Genomic DNA, 16,763 nt, shown 5'->3' with positions numbered 1-16,763 from the left:
CATGTCAGAGCAACCGGATTGTCCATTGCGTTCCACCTTGAATTTTTTTTACAGTCGTTTATTAAGATTGCCCTACTTTCAAATTGAGCGCTTTTAAATGTATTTATTATTAAACTACTGATATCGATATATTATTAGTAATTTAATATTAAAACTTGACAGAGTGACGTAAACTAATTCGCTCATAGTATTATAACAAAGTATTATGCGTTCAAATTCTCGAAAGCTAGCTTCTTTACTATGCTCTCTCTTTATGTCGATCGATTCAGATAAAAATCTCCGAAGTCTTTCTTTCTCTCGCGATATTCCTAGAGTAAAACTGTACAAAAGCTCTACGAAAGTGGCGATATTTTTCACGGATCTGGTTCGAGTCTCGGCTCTTGAGGAAGGTGCGCATGTAGAAAGAGTACGCCAACATAGTTTATCCTTCTAAATGGTTATCAATTCTCTATAAGTTCTGTATTGTTTACACATAAATTATAGAATATCTAAACGTTTCTTTTTTTTCGATGTCCTGTGAAATTGTACAATAGAGTTACAAATAAAGATAAAGCCACACTTTACGTATAATCTGATTCAGTCTTTGCTAATGTTACATAATAACGTGCGAAAGAACTAACAGTTAGACTATTTAAGAGGCTATTTAAGAATTTTAATTAATAGCACTTTTGACTGGGCCGGGTTTGCTCGCTCCGAGAGCGATTAATGACGTCACTTCGGTAAATCGATCAATGTTATTGCTCGATTTGCTGAAGTGACGTCGATAATCGCTCTCGGAGCGAGCAAACCCGGCCCAGTCGAAAACGCTATAAGATACTGGAAGCATAAAACTGTTCAGCTAGCTTTACACAAGATATTGGTCTTCTTCTTTATGAAATCGTCAAATTATAATTATGATATATTTCTACATTATCACCAGCATCGAATCTAATCTTATTTATCGTGATACTCTCTTGAGAAACTGTTAATCCATTGTCTTAACTCAATCGCGGCGCAGAACTGCGTCCACCAATATTGTTCCTCTCCCTCCAATCGATTCCCGTAAAAGCTGCCTACATATTGAACAGTCGGATACAACGACGGCGGATTAGTCTGAAATTAAGCACACGTTAACAATCACTCTTCTTGCTAAAATCACAATTCTCTTTTCAATCGCATACCTTGATTATAACATAGACCAGCACGGGAGTCAGGAGAGTCAAGAGATTCATGATAGTAGTCGCGCAACGAAATACACACTGCAACTTATCCCTAGGAGTCTTATACGCCGATATCACAGCCAATTCAGCCTGCGCCCATGACCAGGGGCATTCGTAATGATAAACTTTTGAAATGCGTAGGTCCCTGTGATTTGGAGTTACGACCTTTGCCAACTTATTGATGTGACCGTGAAAAAGCTGGTCCCTATATACATCTCCATCTTCATTTAGATAGAGCGCATTGTGGTATACCCGTGCCATGACGGTTCTTTCCACCACGACTCTCGCCAAATCTAACTGGTTGGCGCTTGTTGCTGAAAGTAAGAAGTAAGTTCAAACGTCTCTGAGCACTCCGCTAAGATCAATTGCGAGATAAATAATTATATTCATGTACATTGCCAAATCGGATTGTTGTCCATTTCCACGTGGACCTTTGTGTTTCTCGTCAGTTAGCGTAAGCTTTTTAAACTCTTCGCAGAAGGAAAGCTTACTTTTTTTTCCAAAAATACCCTCACACAAATGGATACAAGATGATTATTGATAGCATCCCGATCGCACTTAACTCGCACGCATAATCTGAAAAATGTTATTATTAAACGGTTAACATCTTACATTTACTTATACATTACATACAAAAATGATATTTATATATAAACAGTACCTATCTAAGTGAGCTAATGTCGACAGCAATCCCTGACGACATCTGATTAAATATGCGATATAAGGAGATCGCTTTTGATAATCCTCTCGAAGTGATTTGAAGAGCTTTCTACATCCATCGTCATTAAATAGACGCACGCAACGTAAAGTTTCATGAAGATGAGCTAGTTAGACTTAGCTAACTAAGACTTAGCTCAGCTTCAGTTTTGCCGTTTGCTATGACAGAATCCTCCTGCTGATGTTCCCCATCAAGCCTCACGTTCTCTTCCTCCGCCTGAGTCTCCATTCGATCGAAGATCACGTTGATCATCTGCGTGAGAGTCGCACAGGCTGTTGTTTGATTCACCAGGTTGCGCGACGACAAGTAAACGTTGTAAACAGTACGAATTGTTAACAGTACCGTACCCTCGTATACCTCCACATGCTGGCTTGTCATTACAGTCAGCAGAGCTTTAATAATCTGCAGCTGCACACTCTCATCGGTCTGTGGACCGGTGAAGCAACCGCAAATTGTCTCGACAATGCGCACAATCAGCAGTTTGTTAGGCTCCGTTGAATCAGGCACATTGCCAGTGAGATGGCTATATGCGATTAACTTTTGCAGGCAGTCCAGTGCTGTGTCACCACAATCCGTAGTGACTAGCTCTGACATGCTGACTCAAATGGCAAGAAGTACTTCTCAGCGGTAATGACATTCGAGTCGCTCTTAATTGGACTGTGGCCCAATTAAGGGCGTTTGAGATAACCTCTTCACCCTGCACAGCTGGTGTACATCTTTGATCTCGTTACGGAGGTCCTCTGCAAGATGGAAATATGAGTGACAAACTTAATTAGCAACTATCGCTTATAGCTACAGGCTTATTAGCCTGTATATTTATTTATTTCAGTATAAAATAATTTTTAAAACGTTCATATTAATTCTGATTGCAGACGGACCTTCGGGAACACTAGCGCCTTCTTCTTTTAACATGAATAACTAAAAATCTATATTTCGGCTAATTACCGAGTTTATAAATATTTAATTAAAATTATCTGGGTGACTCACAAACCTTTTTAATCACACTTCATAACTCTTCATACAAAATACAAACGATTCCGTATAAAAACTTTTATTAATTTATCTATTTCGGCTAAATGCATGGTGTAAAAATAATTAATTAATTACAATTAAACGAATGACTCACAAACCTTTTCAATTGCACTTCAAAAGTCTTCATACGAAATACAAACGATTTCATATGGTAGATTCTTTCCCGGACATTCATTTCCGGTCAAATACATACGAATTTACTCGCTCTCCTCTCCTCGTTTCGTTGCGATTTACGGTCACGCGCACGCGTGTGTGTATGGCTCTATCTCTCTTACTCGCTCGCTCTTTCTCTCTCTGTTTCCGGTTTTGAAACAAATGGTCGCCGACCAATAGAAAACGATACCCGCTTAGTCCGATCTTTCTTCTGGAGGATCCCTAGTGCCCGATTTTCTGACGCGCCGCCTGAGAAAGTGCGCATCAACTACGTCGTTTCGCTCGGTAACCGCACATGGTTTGCGTCCATGCTAATGGTTCGTGTCCGAACTAGCCAGTTAGTGGGGATATGCTGCGGCCGCGACGTCTATTAAGCTGACACAGCCAATTCAGCACAATCGAATAAAATTTATACAGAAATTTAGTGCTCTTTTGTTGCTAATTTGTTGCTCAATTCCCAATTTTGTTGCTTCAGCCGTTTCGGAGAAAATAGTGGCTGTGCTAACTTATGTTTAAAGTTAGCACAGCCATTCAAAAAATTGTGTTAAATAAAAAAATAGGACATATTCTTTTAGTGCTTTTTTGTTGCTAATTTGTTGCTCTATTCCCGATTTTGTAATTTCATTTTTAAATCCTGGAAACTACCCCCAAAGCTATTTCTCCTTAAAAACATACTCTAAAATTGCAAATTAGTCAGATATTAATTAATTATGTTCAAGATTAGTTAATTACGTTTTACCGATTTTATTGTCAACCATTTGCATTAATTCCGATTTTGTTGCTCCACCCTTAATGCTTAAAAACCACCCTTAGCTTATCCTACACCAGCACAACGCCTTAAAATTGTAAATTAAACAGATTTTCGAATTGATTATGCATCCCTGATTTTGTTGCTCGCTATTTTTAACAAACCCGATTTTGTTGCTCCACCCTTAATGCTTAAAAACCACCCTTAGCTTATCCTACACCAGCACAACGCCTTAAAATCATAAATTGAGCAGATTTCCGAATTGATTATGTATCCCTGATTTTGTTGCTTGCTATTTTTAACAAATCTGATTATGTTGCTTCACCCTTAATGCTTAAAAACCACTCTTAACTTATCCTACAACAGCACAACGCCTTAAAGTCATAAATTGAGCAGATTTCCGAATTGATTATGTATTTCTGATTTTGTTGCTCGTTATTTTTAACAAATCCGATTTTGTTGCTCCACCCTTAATGCTTAAAAACCACCCCTAGCTTACTCTACACCAGCAAAACGCCTTAAAGTCATAAATTGAACAGATTTACAATTTTAAGGTATTGTGCTGGTGTAGGATAAGCTAAGGGTGGTTTTTAAGCATTAAGGGTGGAGCAACAAAATCGGATTTGTTAAAAATAGCGAGCAACAAAATCAGGGATGCATAATCAATTCGGAAATCTGTTTAATTTACAATTTTAAGGCGTTGTGCTGGTGTAGGATAAGCTAAGGGTGGTTTTTAAGCATTAAGGGTGGAGCAACAAAATCGGAATTAATGCAAATGGTTGGCAATAAAATCAGTAAAACGTAATTAACTAATCTTGAACATAATTAATTAATATCTGACTAATTTGCAATTTTAGAGTATGTTTTTAAGGAGAAATAGCTTTGGGGGTAGTTTCCAGAATTTAAAAATAAAATTACAAAATCGGGAATAGAGCAACAAATTAGCAACAAAAAAGCACTAAAAAAATATGTCCTATTTTTTTATTTAACACAATTTTTTGAATGGCTGTGCTAACTTTAAACATAAGTTAGCACAGCCACTATTTTCTCCGAAACGGCTGGAGCAACAAAATTGGGAATTGAGCAACAAATTAGCAACAAAAGAGCACTAAATTTCTGTATAAATTTTATTCGATTGTGCTGAATTGGCTGTGTCAGCTTAATAGACGTCGCGGCCGCAGCATATCCCCACTAACTGGCTAGTTCGGACACGAACCATTAGCACGGACGCAAACCGTGCGGTTACCGAGCGAAACGACGTAGTTGATGCGCACTTTCTCAGGCGGCGCGTCGGAAAATCGGGCACACAAAAATTGACGAAAAACGTCGGGATGGCCTCTCTCAGGTTTCTCTCTGCCGTGATCTAACAAACGTTTTAATTAGTATATTCGGAACTAACAAACGATTCCGCATCGATTGACCACGGTTTGAATCGAAAATTGTAAAGAATTCTATATTTACCGGCTAAATTAACACTAAAAATTATTTTCGTAATTATGTAAAAACTATTAACTAACAAACGTTCTAATTAATCTAACAATCAATAACAAACAACTAACAATCGATTCGTAAAAAAAAATGTCGTAAGTCGAAATTGTCCGGCTAATTTCTATATGAGGTCTACTTTTATGGAAAATGGCGCCTATTCTTAATTTTATGGGGATGGCTACTATGGGGATAAAAATTAGAGGTTTCATGGGGTTCTATTGGTGTTCCTAATTAATGGGTGAATTTGGGGAGAGGGGAATAGATTTTGGGTCCGCGCAAAGCGCGGGCGAAAAATCTAGTCATACTATTATATAAAACCCGAGTGTTTGTCTGTCTGTTCGTCTGTCCGCGAACTACTCATTCGTTACTGGACCGAATTTTTAACAAAAGTATATGAAATAAGGGTAGAATTTCCCGGGGAGTGCCATGATGTGTATAGTTTTTTGTTACCGATTTTCTGGAAACCGGTTTTTTTAATTCTTCTAATTTTTTGGGAAATAATTGACCGAATCTCAAAGAATTACATGTGAAACAGGGATAGAATTTTCCGGGGAGTGCTATCAAGTGTATAATTTTTCGTTACCAATCTTTTTGAAAGTCAGTATAAAAAATTTTTCCAATTTTTCGACAATTAATTGACCGTATCTTAAAGAATTGTATATGAAGTAGGGGTAAAATATATTTCCCGGGGATTGCCATAAAGTGTATAATTTTTTGTTACCAATTTTTTTGTTACCAATTTTTTTGAAAATCAGTTCCAAAATTTTTTCAATTTTTCCGGAATTAATTGACCGAATCTTAAAGAATTGTATATGAAGTAGAGGTAGAATTTTCCGGGGAGTGCGGGGAGAGGGAAAAAGAAGAAGCAAATACTTTTTATGGCCGCGAATAAAAGCGTCCACCCGTTGAGTGATTTGAGGGTGGTATAATTTAAGCAATCCGGAGATTGCCAGAAATTTTTCGCTCCCGATTTTTTGGAAACCGGTTCCGAAATTCTTTAATTTTTTAATAATTGACCGAATCTTAAAAAATCATATATGAAATAGGGGTAGAAAAAACTAAAGAATGTAATAGAAATTGAAAAATTGCTAATTGTAAAGGGGTTTCCGATTTCTGTAAAAAAAATGTACGTGATTGCTCCAATTTCCGCAAACTTGAGATATCAAGCTAAATTTTTGTTATGGATAATTTTTATAGATAATTTTTTGTTACCGATTTTTTGGAAACCGGTTTGGAAATTATTCAAATTTTGAGAAATAATAAGTATTAATTGGCCAATTTTCTTGAAAACAATGCCAAAAGTCTTTTAATTTTGGAAGAATAAGTTTTATTTTTTATTAAGGGGGTCGTCTGGTCAAGAGGCTGTTTTTTTGGGGGAATTTTTTGTAAGGAATCATAAGAATACACTTTTTTGAAACTTTTACATCATATTTATTGATATTTGAAGAGTATTTAGAAATTTTTCCAAGTTGATATATGGCCAAGAATCCGCTGTAGAACGCCCCGAAGACAACTGTGTAAAAAAACGGTACCCACGATTCCGGATCTCCAGTTCATTCTAAAAAAAAAAAAAAATTTCTCTTAATCTGTGGATGTGTGACTATCGTGTGAACTAGAACCAAATAAAAATATTGAAATTTCAGTTTTTGCCAACGTTTTGAAAAAAGTTCATAATGAAACTTTTTTTCAAAACGTTGGCAAAAATTGAAATTTTAATATTTTTATTTGGTTCTAGTTCACACGATAGCCACACATCCACAGATTAAGAGAAATTTTTTTTTTTTTAAGATGAACTGGAGATCCGGAATCGTGGGTACCGTTTTTTTTACACAGCTGTCGTCGGGGCGCTCTACAGCGGATTCTTGACCATATATCAACTTGGAAAAATTTCTAAATACTCTTCAAATATCAATAAATATGATGTAAAAGTTTCAAAAAAGTGTATTCTTATGATTCCTTACAAAAAATTCTTTCCCAAAAAACAGCCTCTTGACCAGACGACCCCCTTAATGGATCAAATTTTCTTGAAACCAGTGCCAAAATTTTTTTAATTTTTTGTTGATAATCTTGATGAAACTGATACCAAAAGATTACTAATTTTATGGGGATGGCTACCATGGGGTTGAAAATTGGAGGTTTCATGGGATTCTATTGGTGCTCCTAATTAATGGGTGAGTTTGGGGAGAGGGGAATAGAATTTGAGCCCGCGCGAAGCGCGGGCGAAAAATCTAGTAATAAATAATATTATAAACAAGTATAGAAATTTATAATATATATAATGTGTTTTTTATTATGTGGATAGATAGCCCCTCGAATGTGGACAGATAGCCCCGCATATGGAGCTATCTAGCTGTCTACGCTTGACTTGTCCACTTAAAAAATTCGCCTCTTTAAAATGTTAAAAGATCAACGATTCTAATTATGTTTTTTTTTTTTAATAGCAAGGTTGAAAAGTTATACTATTAAAATTTTAGCCAAATATCTTTAGTATATAATATTATTAGTTTTTTAGTAAACTTGAAAAAAGCGTAAAGTGTGGACACGTAGTCCCGGTCTCCCCTATATTATCTAGAATTGACGTAAACTTTGAAGTTTTGTCACTTACGTATCGTCAGCTATCGTCACAGTCTCAAACTTGAGGTGCGCACTATTATCTACTGCGTCGTATTCCCCTACTTTCCCTTATATGGAAATAAGTCCCAAAGAAAGCTATAATGATTAAATTGCTAGTTTACACTGAATGTGTTTTTCAATTGTAAAAATTTGTAGATATCATTTTATATTGTCATTTTCTTTTATGATAAAGATTTCTTACAATTATCTATAATCAATAAAATGCATTACGTGACCATATCACATGACAACAACTATCTTTCATTGTTTAGCTTTATTCGCATTTATGATATTGTCTTCCGCATTTTATACTAGAGTCAGTTATTTCAGCGTTTATATTATACATAAATATAATAATATATATGTCTACTTACAGACAATGTAAACATTTCCTATCTTTCTTTTCATCTTTTTCGCATTCTTTATTCTAATCCCAACCTCCCTTTCTCCTTTTCTTCTATTTTTTGTCCATCGTTTCTTTCTAATATTTCCTTTATCACTCTCAGCTTTCGATCTTTTCACTCTTTCTTGCACCATCCTTCTTTTTATTTTCTTTCGATATCTCTCTTGAAAATTTCTCTTCCTATATCTCATCCAATAATCTCTTTCTTATCCTTTCTGGTTTTTCCTCTTTTCTTTCTCTTCTGTTCTTTTACTTACAATTAGACCATCACCGGAAAATATTTCTAATCTATTTATTCCTAATTCTTTCAATCTCTCTATTTTTTCCTTTGTCCTTTCCTCTCTTGTTACATAATCAATCGTGTGTTCTATTCTCCTCTTATGCATGTATGCATTCCTTCTCTAGATCTCTATTTACTGAACCATTTAAAATTCCCCATTCTAGATTTCCTAGGTATTCATGTAACTAATTTTTTTATCTCTATTTAATTTCTCGCCTTATTTCACGTTTATCCTCTATTCTCTATTTTCCTCTATCTTCCTCTGCTCAACTCCTCACTCTCTCTTGTCTTAGCAATAGTTATGAAAGCAAAATAATGTTCAAACACGTTATGAAGAAATTTTATCCTTTTATCCTCAGAAATTATTCTTTAATATAATGTTACGTATAATTATTTGCATTGGTTGCATGATAAAGCATTGAACTGAGATAGCAATAGGTTTACAATTATCTATAGATACAATTCGTGTCTCTCTAAATCGCGATATGCTTATCGTTCGTATTTTCCGGGAGCACCGTCGGTCTCCGCAACATCGGCACGTGTTACTTATATTGCGGACGCGAATAGATTCTTTCTCTTTTTCTCGCGAGATTCAGCCAAAGAATGTCCGATTCAGTGATTCGCTATTCGCTCGCGGATGTCGCAAAATGCAACGGCAAGAATGGAACAAAAACCTGGATCGTGATCTACGACAATGTTTACGACGTAACGGATTATATGCAACAGGTACCTACGCGTTAATAAAATCATATATTACAAATTACATATTTTGTTTTAAATGTAATTATGTATTTTTTTTATATAAATCGGATTATCTCATTATTCTATGCGCAAAAGTATTAAGTAAAATAAAAAAATAAATATTTTAAATAATATTTTATATTTTACGTGAAAGTATGTCGAAATAAAATATGAAACATTTTGTAAATTATTTATATATACACATACATATATATATACAAATATAATTATTGTAATATATAATAATATATTACTGGTTATAAAATTATTGTAATATATAATAATATGTTGCATGTTATAAAAATTAAAATAAATTTTATTTCTGAAGACAGTCAGCAGTAATTCGTACTCATTTTCATCTGTGATTGATAATAATGATGTGATTTTTGCGATTTATAACACTTCAACTTTCCAGCAATACAAATTACGAAATGTGATCGAAATTATCGTATAATCAAGAAAAGAAGATAATTCTCTTCTACGAAAATAAGTTAAAAGTATAAAAAAAATTATCTGTATGTGAGAGTTTGAAAAAATTTATTTTTTAAAATTTGAAAGATTAGTTAAAATTAGGAAATAAGAGTTTTTATCTTATATCTTTTATACCTATAAGTTTTTCACCTTTAACAATCTTGCGTGTTATTAAAACATAATAAAACAATGGAGTGCTCTTTTCAAAAAATAAAATAAAGTTGATTATTATACAACGTCTACGTATAATATTAAATCTATTTTTACCTATTCCCTTAAAAAGCTATTTTAATTTATATTTTAATAAATATTATTAAAACAAATTTGATAATTTGCAATAAAAGATATACAATACATTACCGTAATTTTTATTATTTTTCTATATTTTTATTAATATATCTTAACTTGTATTTATTATATCATTATGCACTTACTATTGTATTACACTATTGTTGCTATTATGTGTTATTATATAACTCAGTTACATGCGAGGCTAACTTATAGCTATTAATAATAATTTCTGTTATAATAATATTCTGTTAATAATAATTTCTGAAATAATAATAAAAGTAATTTAATAAACAAAATATAGGAAATAATATTAATTATAGCATCCCGGTGGTCCAGAATTACTTGAGGAATACGCGGGAAAAGATGCAACGAGTGGATTTGATGATTTCGGACATTCTTCAGATGCAAAGAAGATGCTCAAAAAGTATTTGATTGGTGAACTTCAAGATGTAAGTACAAGTTTAATATTCCTCAGACATAAATTTAATTATTAGTACTAACATCTACAGAAGCTATACGAAATCTCACGAAATCGGTTTTCGTAGTTCCATTCCATCCCTCTCTAAAAAGGCGTGCAAAGTCAATACTCGAATGTATCGCGGTTATTGTTGCCTCTTTTCCGCGATGCCGATTGGTTCTCTCACTGTCCTTACTTCATGAGCAGCTGTCATCGTATATTTTGACAGTTGTGTGTAATGTTAAAGCTAAATAGCGCGCGCGAAGCGCGCGTCTGTAGTGTCTATTATAGGCTACGTTTACACCCTGAAATTAGGCCGCGGCCTGTACCTCAAATTCGACCTAAATTATTTAGCCCGCCTGCTGTAAACAGTTGATAGACGACCGGACCTGGCTTCAGATCAGGCTACGTATTTTAGTGACCCGACCTGAAATCGGCCGTTATCATTTGCGATGTAAACGCGCGATCAAGCGCGACGCGTCCTAAAAGCTTCATTTGCTTGTTCGGATTCGCTGCAATTCAGGGCGATCCCAAATACGATCCCGTCAATTTTTAGGTTTCTTTCGGTGTAAACGAAAGATGACTAGACCTACTTCGGGTCACAATATAGGTCAGGCCGCGATCAGGTCGCTGGGTGTAAACGTAGCCATAGTCTAGTCCCTCTCTAAAACTAGTAGGATAAATGGCTACGTTTACACCCTGAAATTAGGCCGCGGCCTGTACCTCAAATTCGACCTAAATTATTTAGCCCGCCTGCTGTAAACAGTGATAGACGACCGGACCTGGCTTCAGATCAGGCTTCGGGTCACAATATAGGTCAGGCCGCGATCAGGTCGCTGGGTGTAAACGTAGCCAATGATAGCTTTTCATATATGGGTAGTTAATTGGCTAATCTTTTTGGATATAATACGCTAGATGTAATATATTACAGGAAGATAAAAGTGTCAACAGAAAGAAGAAGCATGCTATTTCTAACGGAATAACAGAAAATGGAGCGAATAGGCAAAAACAAAGGTGCACTTTTGAATTAATAACATTAATGTTTGTATTAATCATAAGCAGAAAATTCCTTACGCCATTTAACGGTAATTATAAAGGAGAAGGGCTTCCTCACCGATAAAATTGTCGCTCTCAATTAGGAAAAAAGTTATTAAGGGGATCCTGCAGTGACTGGCGAACTTCCTCGATGTCGATAATGTCAACCTTTCTAATTTTGTTTTCCCTATATCTGTCTTTGTCTAACGAAATGACATCTGTCCTTTTTTCGATTGCTCGCCATCTCTCGCAAGATCCGGCAACTACTGTTGCTGCTCTTCTTGTCATTTGCATCCGTATTTGCATTACTAAAATAATTTTTCGATGGATCTTTTTTTGTACGCATTGAATCTTACTTCTACTTGCACGATATTATTCCTACATGTTTTCCCAAGGGCAGATGATAAAAATTATGTATGTATAAACTGCAGAATTTTTGTTTTAAGCAAATATTGTCGTCAGGTGACAGCTGCGTATGTGCCCAAATAAGTAACATTTTTAATTTTTTGGCGTTTTTGATATAAAATCGCGTTTTCTGCCCTAGATTTTTGTGCGTACTTTAATTCTAGACCAAAAACTTGCAATTCTGTAAAGCCAATTAAAAGATCCATCGAAAAACGATAATGTCGGTAAATCATACGGCTGCAGGATCCCCTTAAGTACTAAAAGTTGACAGTTGCACGGTTAGGATGTCTGCCATTTATTATACTTTGTATTCTAGACTTTTTAATATGTCAATTATTTTCTGCTTTTAAAAAAGCATAATAACTCTATTTCTATTCTTTTTTTTTATAATTTATGTTTTTTGTTAAAGCAGAGACTAGTTGGTCCAACAAAAGACATAAATTATTATTTTCTTTGGAAAATGTGCAGTTTTGTTTTTTTTGTACCAAATATACTATAATATATTGAATTAAATGGTTAAAAAAGATAATAAAAATAGAATTATTATGCTTTTTTTAAAGCAGAAAATAATTGGCATATTGAAAAGTCTATAAATACAAAGTATAATAAATGACAGACATCCTATTCACACGCAACTGTCAACTTTAGTACTTAATCACTTTTTTCCTAATTGAGAGCGACAATTTTAACTTATAGATTCATGTTTTACGCACCAAAATACACCAAACTGTGAAGTTTCAGCCAAATTGGTGAGAAAGTCCCTCTTTTTCATAATTACCCATTTAACTTCACTATAATGTGACGCAGAGAAAGTCTATTTAGAAGCGACGCTTCCTTAAAAGAGAGGAATGTATAACACCATAAAAACGTTTTTAACATTCTAAAGAAATTAATTTATATTTAATATATATAATAATGCTTTGTAACACAACACGAGTTTAATAGATTAAGCAGAAGGTTTTTATCCTATTACTAACTTTGCCATTCTCATTTGCTATTCTTCTGTTTCAGAACCTTTTTAGCAATAATCTGCGGCAAGTGTATACATTGAAGAATGCATCTTGAATATTGACTGTATAGTTATTTTAGATATAACATCATGTATGTTACATTTGTTATCTAAATAAGACATTTGTTCGTGACGACGTGCACGACGCATCACCGATAAGAATCATCGAGATTAAAAACCGTCTACTTATCGCTTATACGTGACATTGGAGATATATGTATAAGAATGAACAAGAAAAGCCAACGGCAAGTTACGTCCGCGAGTATGAGTCATGCGTCATCTGCTTATCTCATTTACAAACACGGTATAGTAAATTCTCAATGGAATTTCCAATGTAATTTAATTTCATTAACAAAATTTTGTAACTTGAAACCAACTTTATTCCTTTTTAAGTTAAATTAGCTTAAGTAAGTTTAATAAAGTTAAATTAAATACTATTTTATGTTATAATAGTAGACAATTAAAACGTACAGTTAATAAAAATATTTATAAAATTATCGAGATTGATGTAACTGAATTATAGGTGGCAGTGTACTTAGAAATTGATTTGACAATACGATACGCAGAAAATTGATAACGTATTCTGAGTACCGATATTGAATATTGCTTGTCATGTAAAGTACTTAGAAATTACGTTCGCGTCACACATGAGGAAAGTCCGCCTCGTGATATGTGCTATGAATTATGCCAAGGTTTCACGGGCCGTCATAAAATACTTTCCTCTAACTGTTTTAAGCAACTGAGGATTTCCCAGATAAATATTTTAACGCAACTAGAGCTCAATGCATTATTAGCGCTATTACATTATTATTAACAGATGTTTAAATAAATATGGAATTCTATCGAAGCTGAATACTTAGGTTTAATAAGATATTTAAATTCAAACATTTAAATAAACATAGTGCATGTAAATAATAGCCAAATTAAATTAAATCCAACCCCCCACTACTTGACCGGTTGCTTTTGACTTTCCCCGCAATTTTGTAGATTGAATTGGTACTACTTCAGGTTTTTGTTCTTTTACTTCGGATTCAGTACATTTTCCTGCCTCGATTTCCTTATTTGTTTCCGAGATCTCCTGCTCAGTGTTATCACTGTTATTCCCCTCTGCATTTCCCGATTGCTGACACTTCTTTTTATCCTTTACCCTCTCTTCTTCTTTTTGCTCTTCTAACATCTCTTTTTCGCTTACTTCTCCATCTTTTTCTCGCTGTTGCTCTTGCGCGTTTTCCTTTTTTTCAACATTTTTCTCTTGATCGGACATTGCTGATAATGTTGACTGCTTGTTAATTTCTTCTTCTACGAGATCCTCGGGTATAGGTGACGGTGACCTAACTTCGATAGCTTTAACATCGAGCACTACTGGTTTATCCACACAGCTACTGCTGTTGCTGCTCGTAGATTTCAATAGACTTTTTTTTAATGTTTCAGTGACAGGTCGTGGAACTATATTTGTAGAAGTTTCCGCTATCATAACTTTGCTGCTTCTTCGAGGCACCTCTTCAGTTTCTTTAGTGGCGTCATTCGTATCTATGTATGGGAGAGAGAGGAAGAGAGACTGAATGAATAAATTAATTTTTTAATCTCTTATTTTAATTTCTTTATCTTAATAACATATAACAAAATAAGAAACAGAATCTACTTTAAATAAGCCTATTCAAAAAAAAATTTTCTTGAGAATTTATCTTCTACATATTTGTGAACATCGTTTAAATTTCATGGCAAAACTAAAGAGTTTTAAGATATAAATTTAAAATGATTATCTTTTAATTTTTATCATTTTCTTATATTTATATAAACATAAAGAAAAGATTGAGAAGTATTTGTTTCAAATATATCATATTTGAAAAAGTATTAAAAAGAAGTAAAGAAGTAAAAATTTTTTTACATAAAACACAGTATTTTATATAATAGGAAATTCTTATTCCGAAAAATATATCAAGAAGATAGCATTAAAATATCTATCATACACACAAAAAATGTCAATACTTAAATATAAAAAAATGTAGCATAAAATAAAAACAAACTTTTCGAAGAGGTTATTTCTACAAAAGCTTTTCTATGAGTCCTGATAAAAGAGGAACGCCCAAAATGGCTCTTAAAATATTATATATAAAAAACAAAATTTCCGTACTTATATATGATATTATATATAACACCGACGAGATACTATTAAAGACCGACAACCCTGGGGTAAATTTTTGTGACTGCCCGGGGGCCCGGTGGTAATTGAAGAATACTGACATTATCGACTGTTTTGGCTATTCGACTATTCCAAAGAAGGGAGTTTTACCTTATATAATCACTGTTTTATCATCAGAAATGTACAAATCTTTTATAATTTTTTCAATATTTGTATCTTTTTATATCTTTTTGATGTAATTGACAATTATATATATGAAAATACTTTACAATAAATATATATAAAGGAATAATATACATATATATATATATATATATATATATATATATATATATATATATATATACCGGGTGTAACAAAAAGGTCGGGACCCTGGATTATCTCGGAAAGTTGACGTTTTCGGAAGAAATGTTTTATACAAAAGTTGTTTGGATCGAAGGGGCACATAAGATGGTGCCATTGGTTTCACCTTGGATGATCGTTTAAAGCTCACGTGAACGACACCTTCAATTTCTTAAATGGAAATCCCTATTTTTCAATGCATATTCTTGTAGCTAATCTCGACAGCTTTTCAAAACACTATAATAAAGTATTTTTTCATTAAGAACTTTTGGAATTATAAGGCTTGAAAGTTCTAGTATTTTGACATAAAATACAAAATATCTTGTAAAAAATTAAGTTTTCGGTAATGTTACCTTAACACTTTTATGCACAGAATAATGAGACGAATCAATTGGTATAAAAAAAGGCATATTTCCTTTAAGAAAAAATATGTAATTTGCAACACGCATCTGCATACTTTTTCTTAAAAGCAACTATGTCTTTTTTATATAGATATATAAAATAGAATCATTTATTTACTTCAGTTTACAATGCCAAGAAGGAAACAATTGCTTTTATGAAACATGTATATCAATTGCTAGTTTAGTGTTAAATTATTTTATTATTTTATTATTGCACAAGGTATTGCAAGGCATAAAAACAGTGATTGCCACTTTTTCCATAAGATTCGATACATTATGTATGTATGTACGTATATATGTATATGTAGTTTTAACAACTATTTAAAACTTAGCAATAAATCCTATCACACAAATATATTGTAGTATATCATATATTTGTCAGATATGCATATCATATATTTATGCGATTAATATTTAATTGTATACTAGTTTTTTTTATCAGACTATAAAGGTCGAAAATTTGGGTCGAAAAATGAATGTGACCTTTTATAGTCTGATAAAAAAAAACTAGTTGAATAAAAAAAAAATCTCCCGATGGAAACGAGAAAAACTATCGTAAAACATTGTGTATAAATTTGAAGCAAATCGGTCCAGCCGTTCTCGAGATATTCTGGGAACTGTGAACCGTGTCACATTTTACGTCGGCCACGAGAACAGCGCTAATAGTATCTCGTCGGTGTATATAATTATATATGACTATATATAATTATAAAGGTGATTAAAATATATTTAAATATATATTATGTTTCATATACAATTTGACATGATTATATACGAGTTCTTATAATTTATATATAAATTATGTAAAGAAAACATTTATCCACATAGATTATA

General features: G+C 33.4%; 3 protein-coding genes across 4 annotated transcripts in view; 1 reads left to right on the top strand and 2 right to left on the bottom strand.

The window, feature by feature from the left end:
- Positions 1-437: 437 nt before the first annotated feature.
- LOC139817102 (GTPase-activating protein and VPS9 domain-containing protein 1-like) lies at positions 438-2,949 on the bottom strand. The gene is made up of 4 exons (XM_071784916.1): positions 1,861-2,949; positions 1,594-1,775; positions 1,161-1,513; positions 438-1,092 (listed from the first exon to the last, which is right to left on the bottom strand). Exons 2-4 carry the CDS (start codon positions 1,616-1,618, stop codon positions 934-936), a joined length of 537 nt encoding a protein of 178 aa, XP_071641017.1. The 5' UTR covers positions 1,619-1,775; positions 1,861-2,949; the 3' UTR covers positions 438-933.
- Positions 2,950-8,349: 5,400 nt separating this feature from the next.
- On the top strand, positions 8,350-13,544 carry LOC139818195 (cytochrome b5). Of its 2 annotated transcripts, XM_071786777.1 has the most exons (4): positions 8,376-9,360; positions 10,458-10,586; positions 11,526-11,608; positions 13,046-13,544. In XM_071786777.1, exons 1-4 carry the CDS (start codon positions 9,238-9,240, stop codon positions 13,083-13,085), a joined length of 375 nt encoding a protein of 124 aa, XP_071642878.1. In that variant the 5' UTR covers positions 8,376-9,237; the 3' UTR covers positions 13,086-13,544. The 2 variants fall into 2 exon arrangements, with proteins under 2 accessions (XP_071642879.1, XP_071642878.1); XM_071786778.1 differs by lacking the exon at positions 11,526-11,608 and having other exon boundaries at positions 8,350-9,360.
- A 153-nt stretch (positions 13,545-13,697) lies between these two features.
- Positions 13,698-16,763, bottom strand: part of Trp (transient receptor potential) — a 210,959-nt gene continuing 207,893 nt past the window's right edge. Inside the window, exon 18 of the mRNA XM_071786771.1 lies at positions 13,698-14,573. Coding sequence (XP_071642872.1) covers positions 13,972-14,573 — 602 coding nt within the window. The 3' untranslated portion in view covers positions 13,698-13,971. The remainder of the gene's footprint in view (positions 14,574-16,763) is intronic.

The sequence above is a fragment of the Temnothorax longispinosus genome, chromosome 8 (genome assembly GCF_030848805.1).
Source record: "Temnothorax longispinosus isolate EJ_2023e chromosome 8, Tlon_JGU_v1, whole genome shotgun sequence".
NCBI classification, from domain to species: Eukaryota; Metazoa; Arthropoda; class Insecta; order Hymenoptera; family Formicidae; genus Temnothorax; species Temnothorax longispinosus.
This window is presented reverse-complemented; position numbering and strand designations above follow the sequence as displayed.

Bases quoted from the DNA above. Each gene is read 5' to 3' on its own strand.
- LOC139817102 (XM_071784916.1), bottom strand. From the start codon at position 1,618: ATGGACAACAATCCGATTTGGCAAT. The intron at 1,514-1,593 runs GTACATGAATAT...TCTTACTTTCAG, and splicing joins CAACAATCCGATTTGGCAAT to CAACAAGCGCCAACCAGTTA. The intron at 1,093-1,160 runs GTATGCGATTGA...GCTTAATTTCAG, and splicing joins TGGTCTATGTTATAATCAAG to ACTAATCCGCCGTCGTTGTA.
- LOC139818195 (XM_071786777.1), top strand. From the start codon at position 9,238: ATGTCCGATTCAGTGATTCGCTATTCGCTCGCGGATGTCGCAAAATGC. The intron at 10,587-11,525 runs GTAAGTACAAGT...AATATATTACAG, and splicing joins TGATTGGTGAACTTCAAGAT to GAAGATAAAAGTGTCAACAG. The intron at 11,609-13,045 runs GTGCACTTTTGA...CTTCTGTTTCAG, and splicing joins GCGAATAGGCAAAAACAAAG to AACCTTTTTAGCAATAATCT.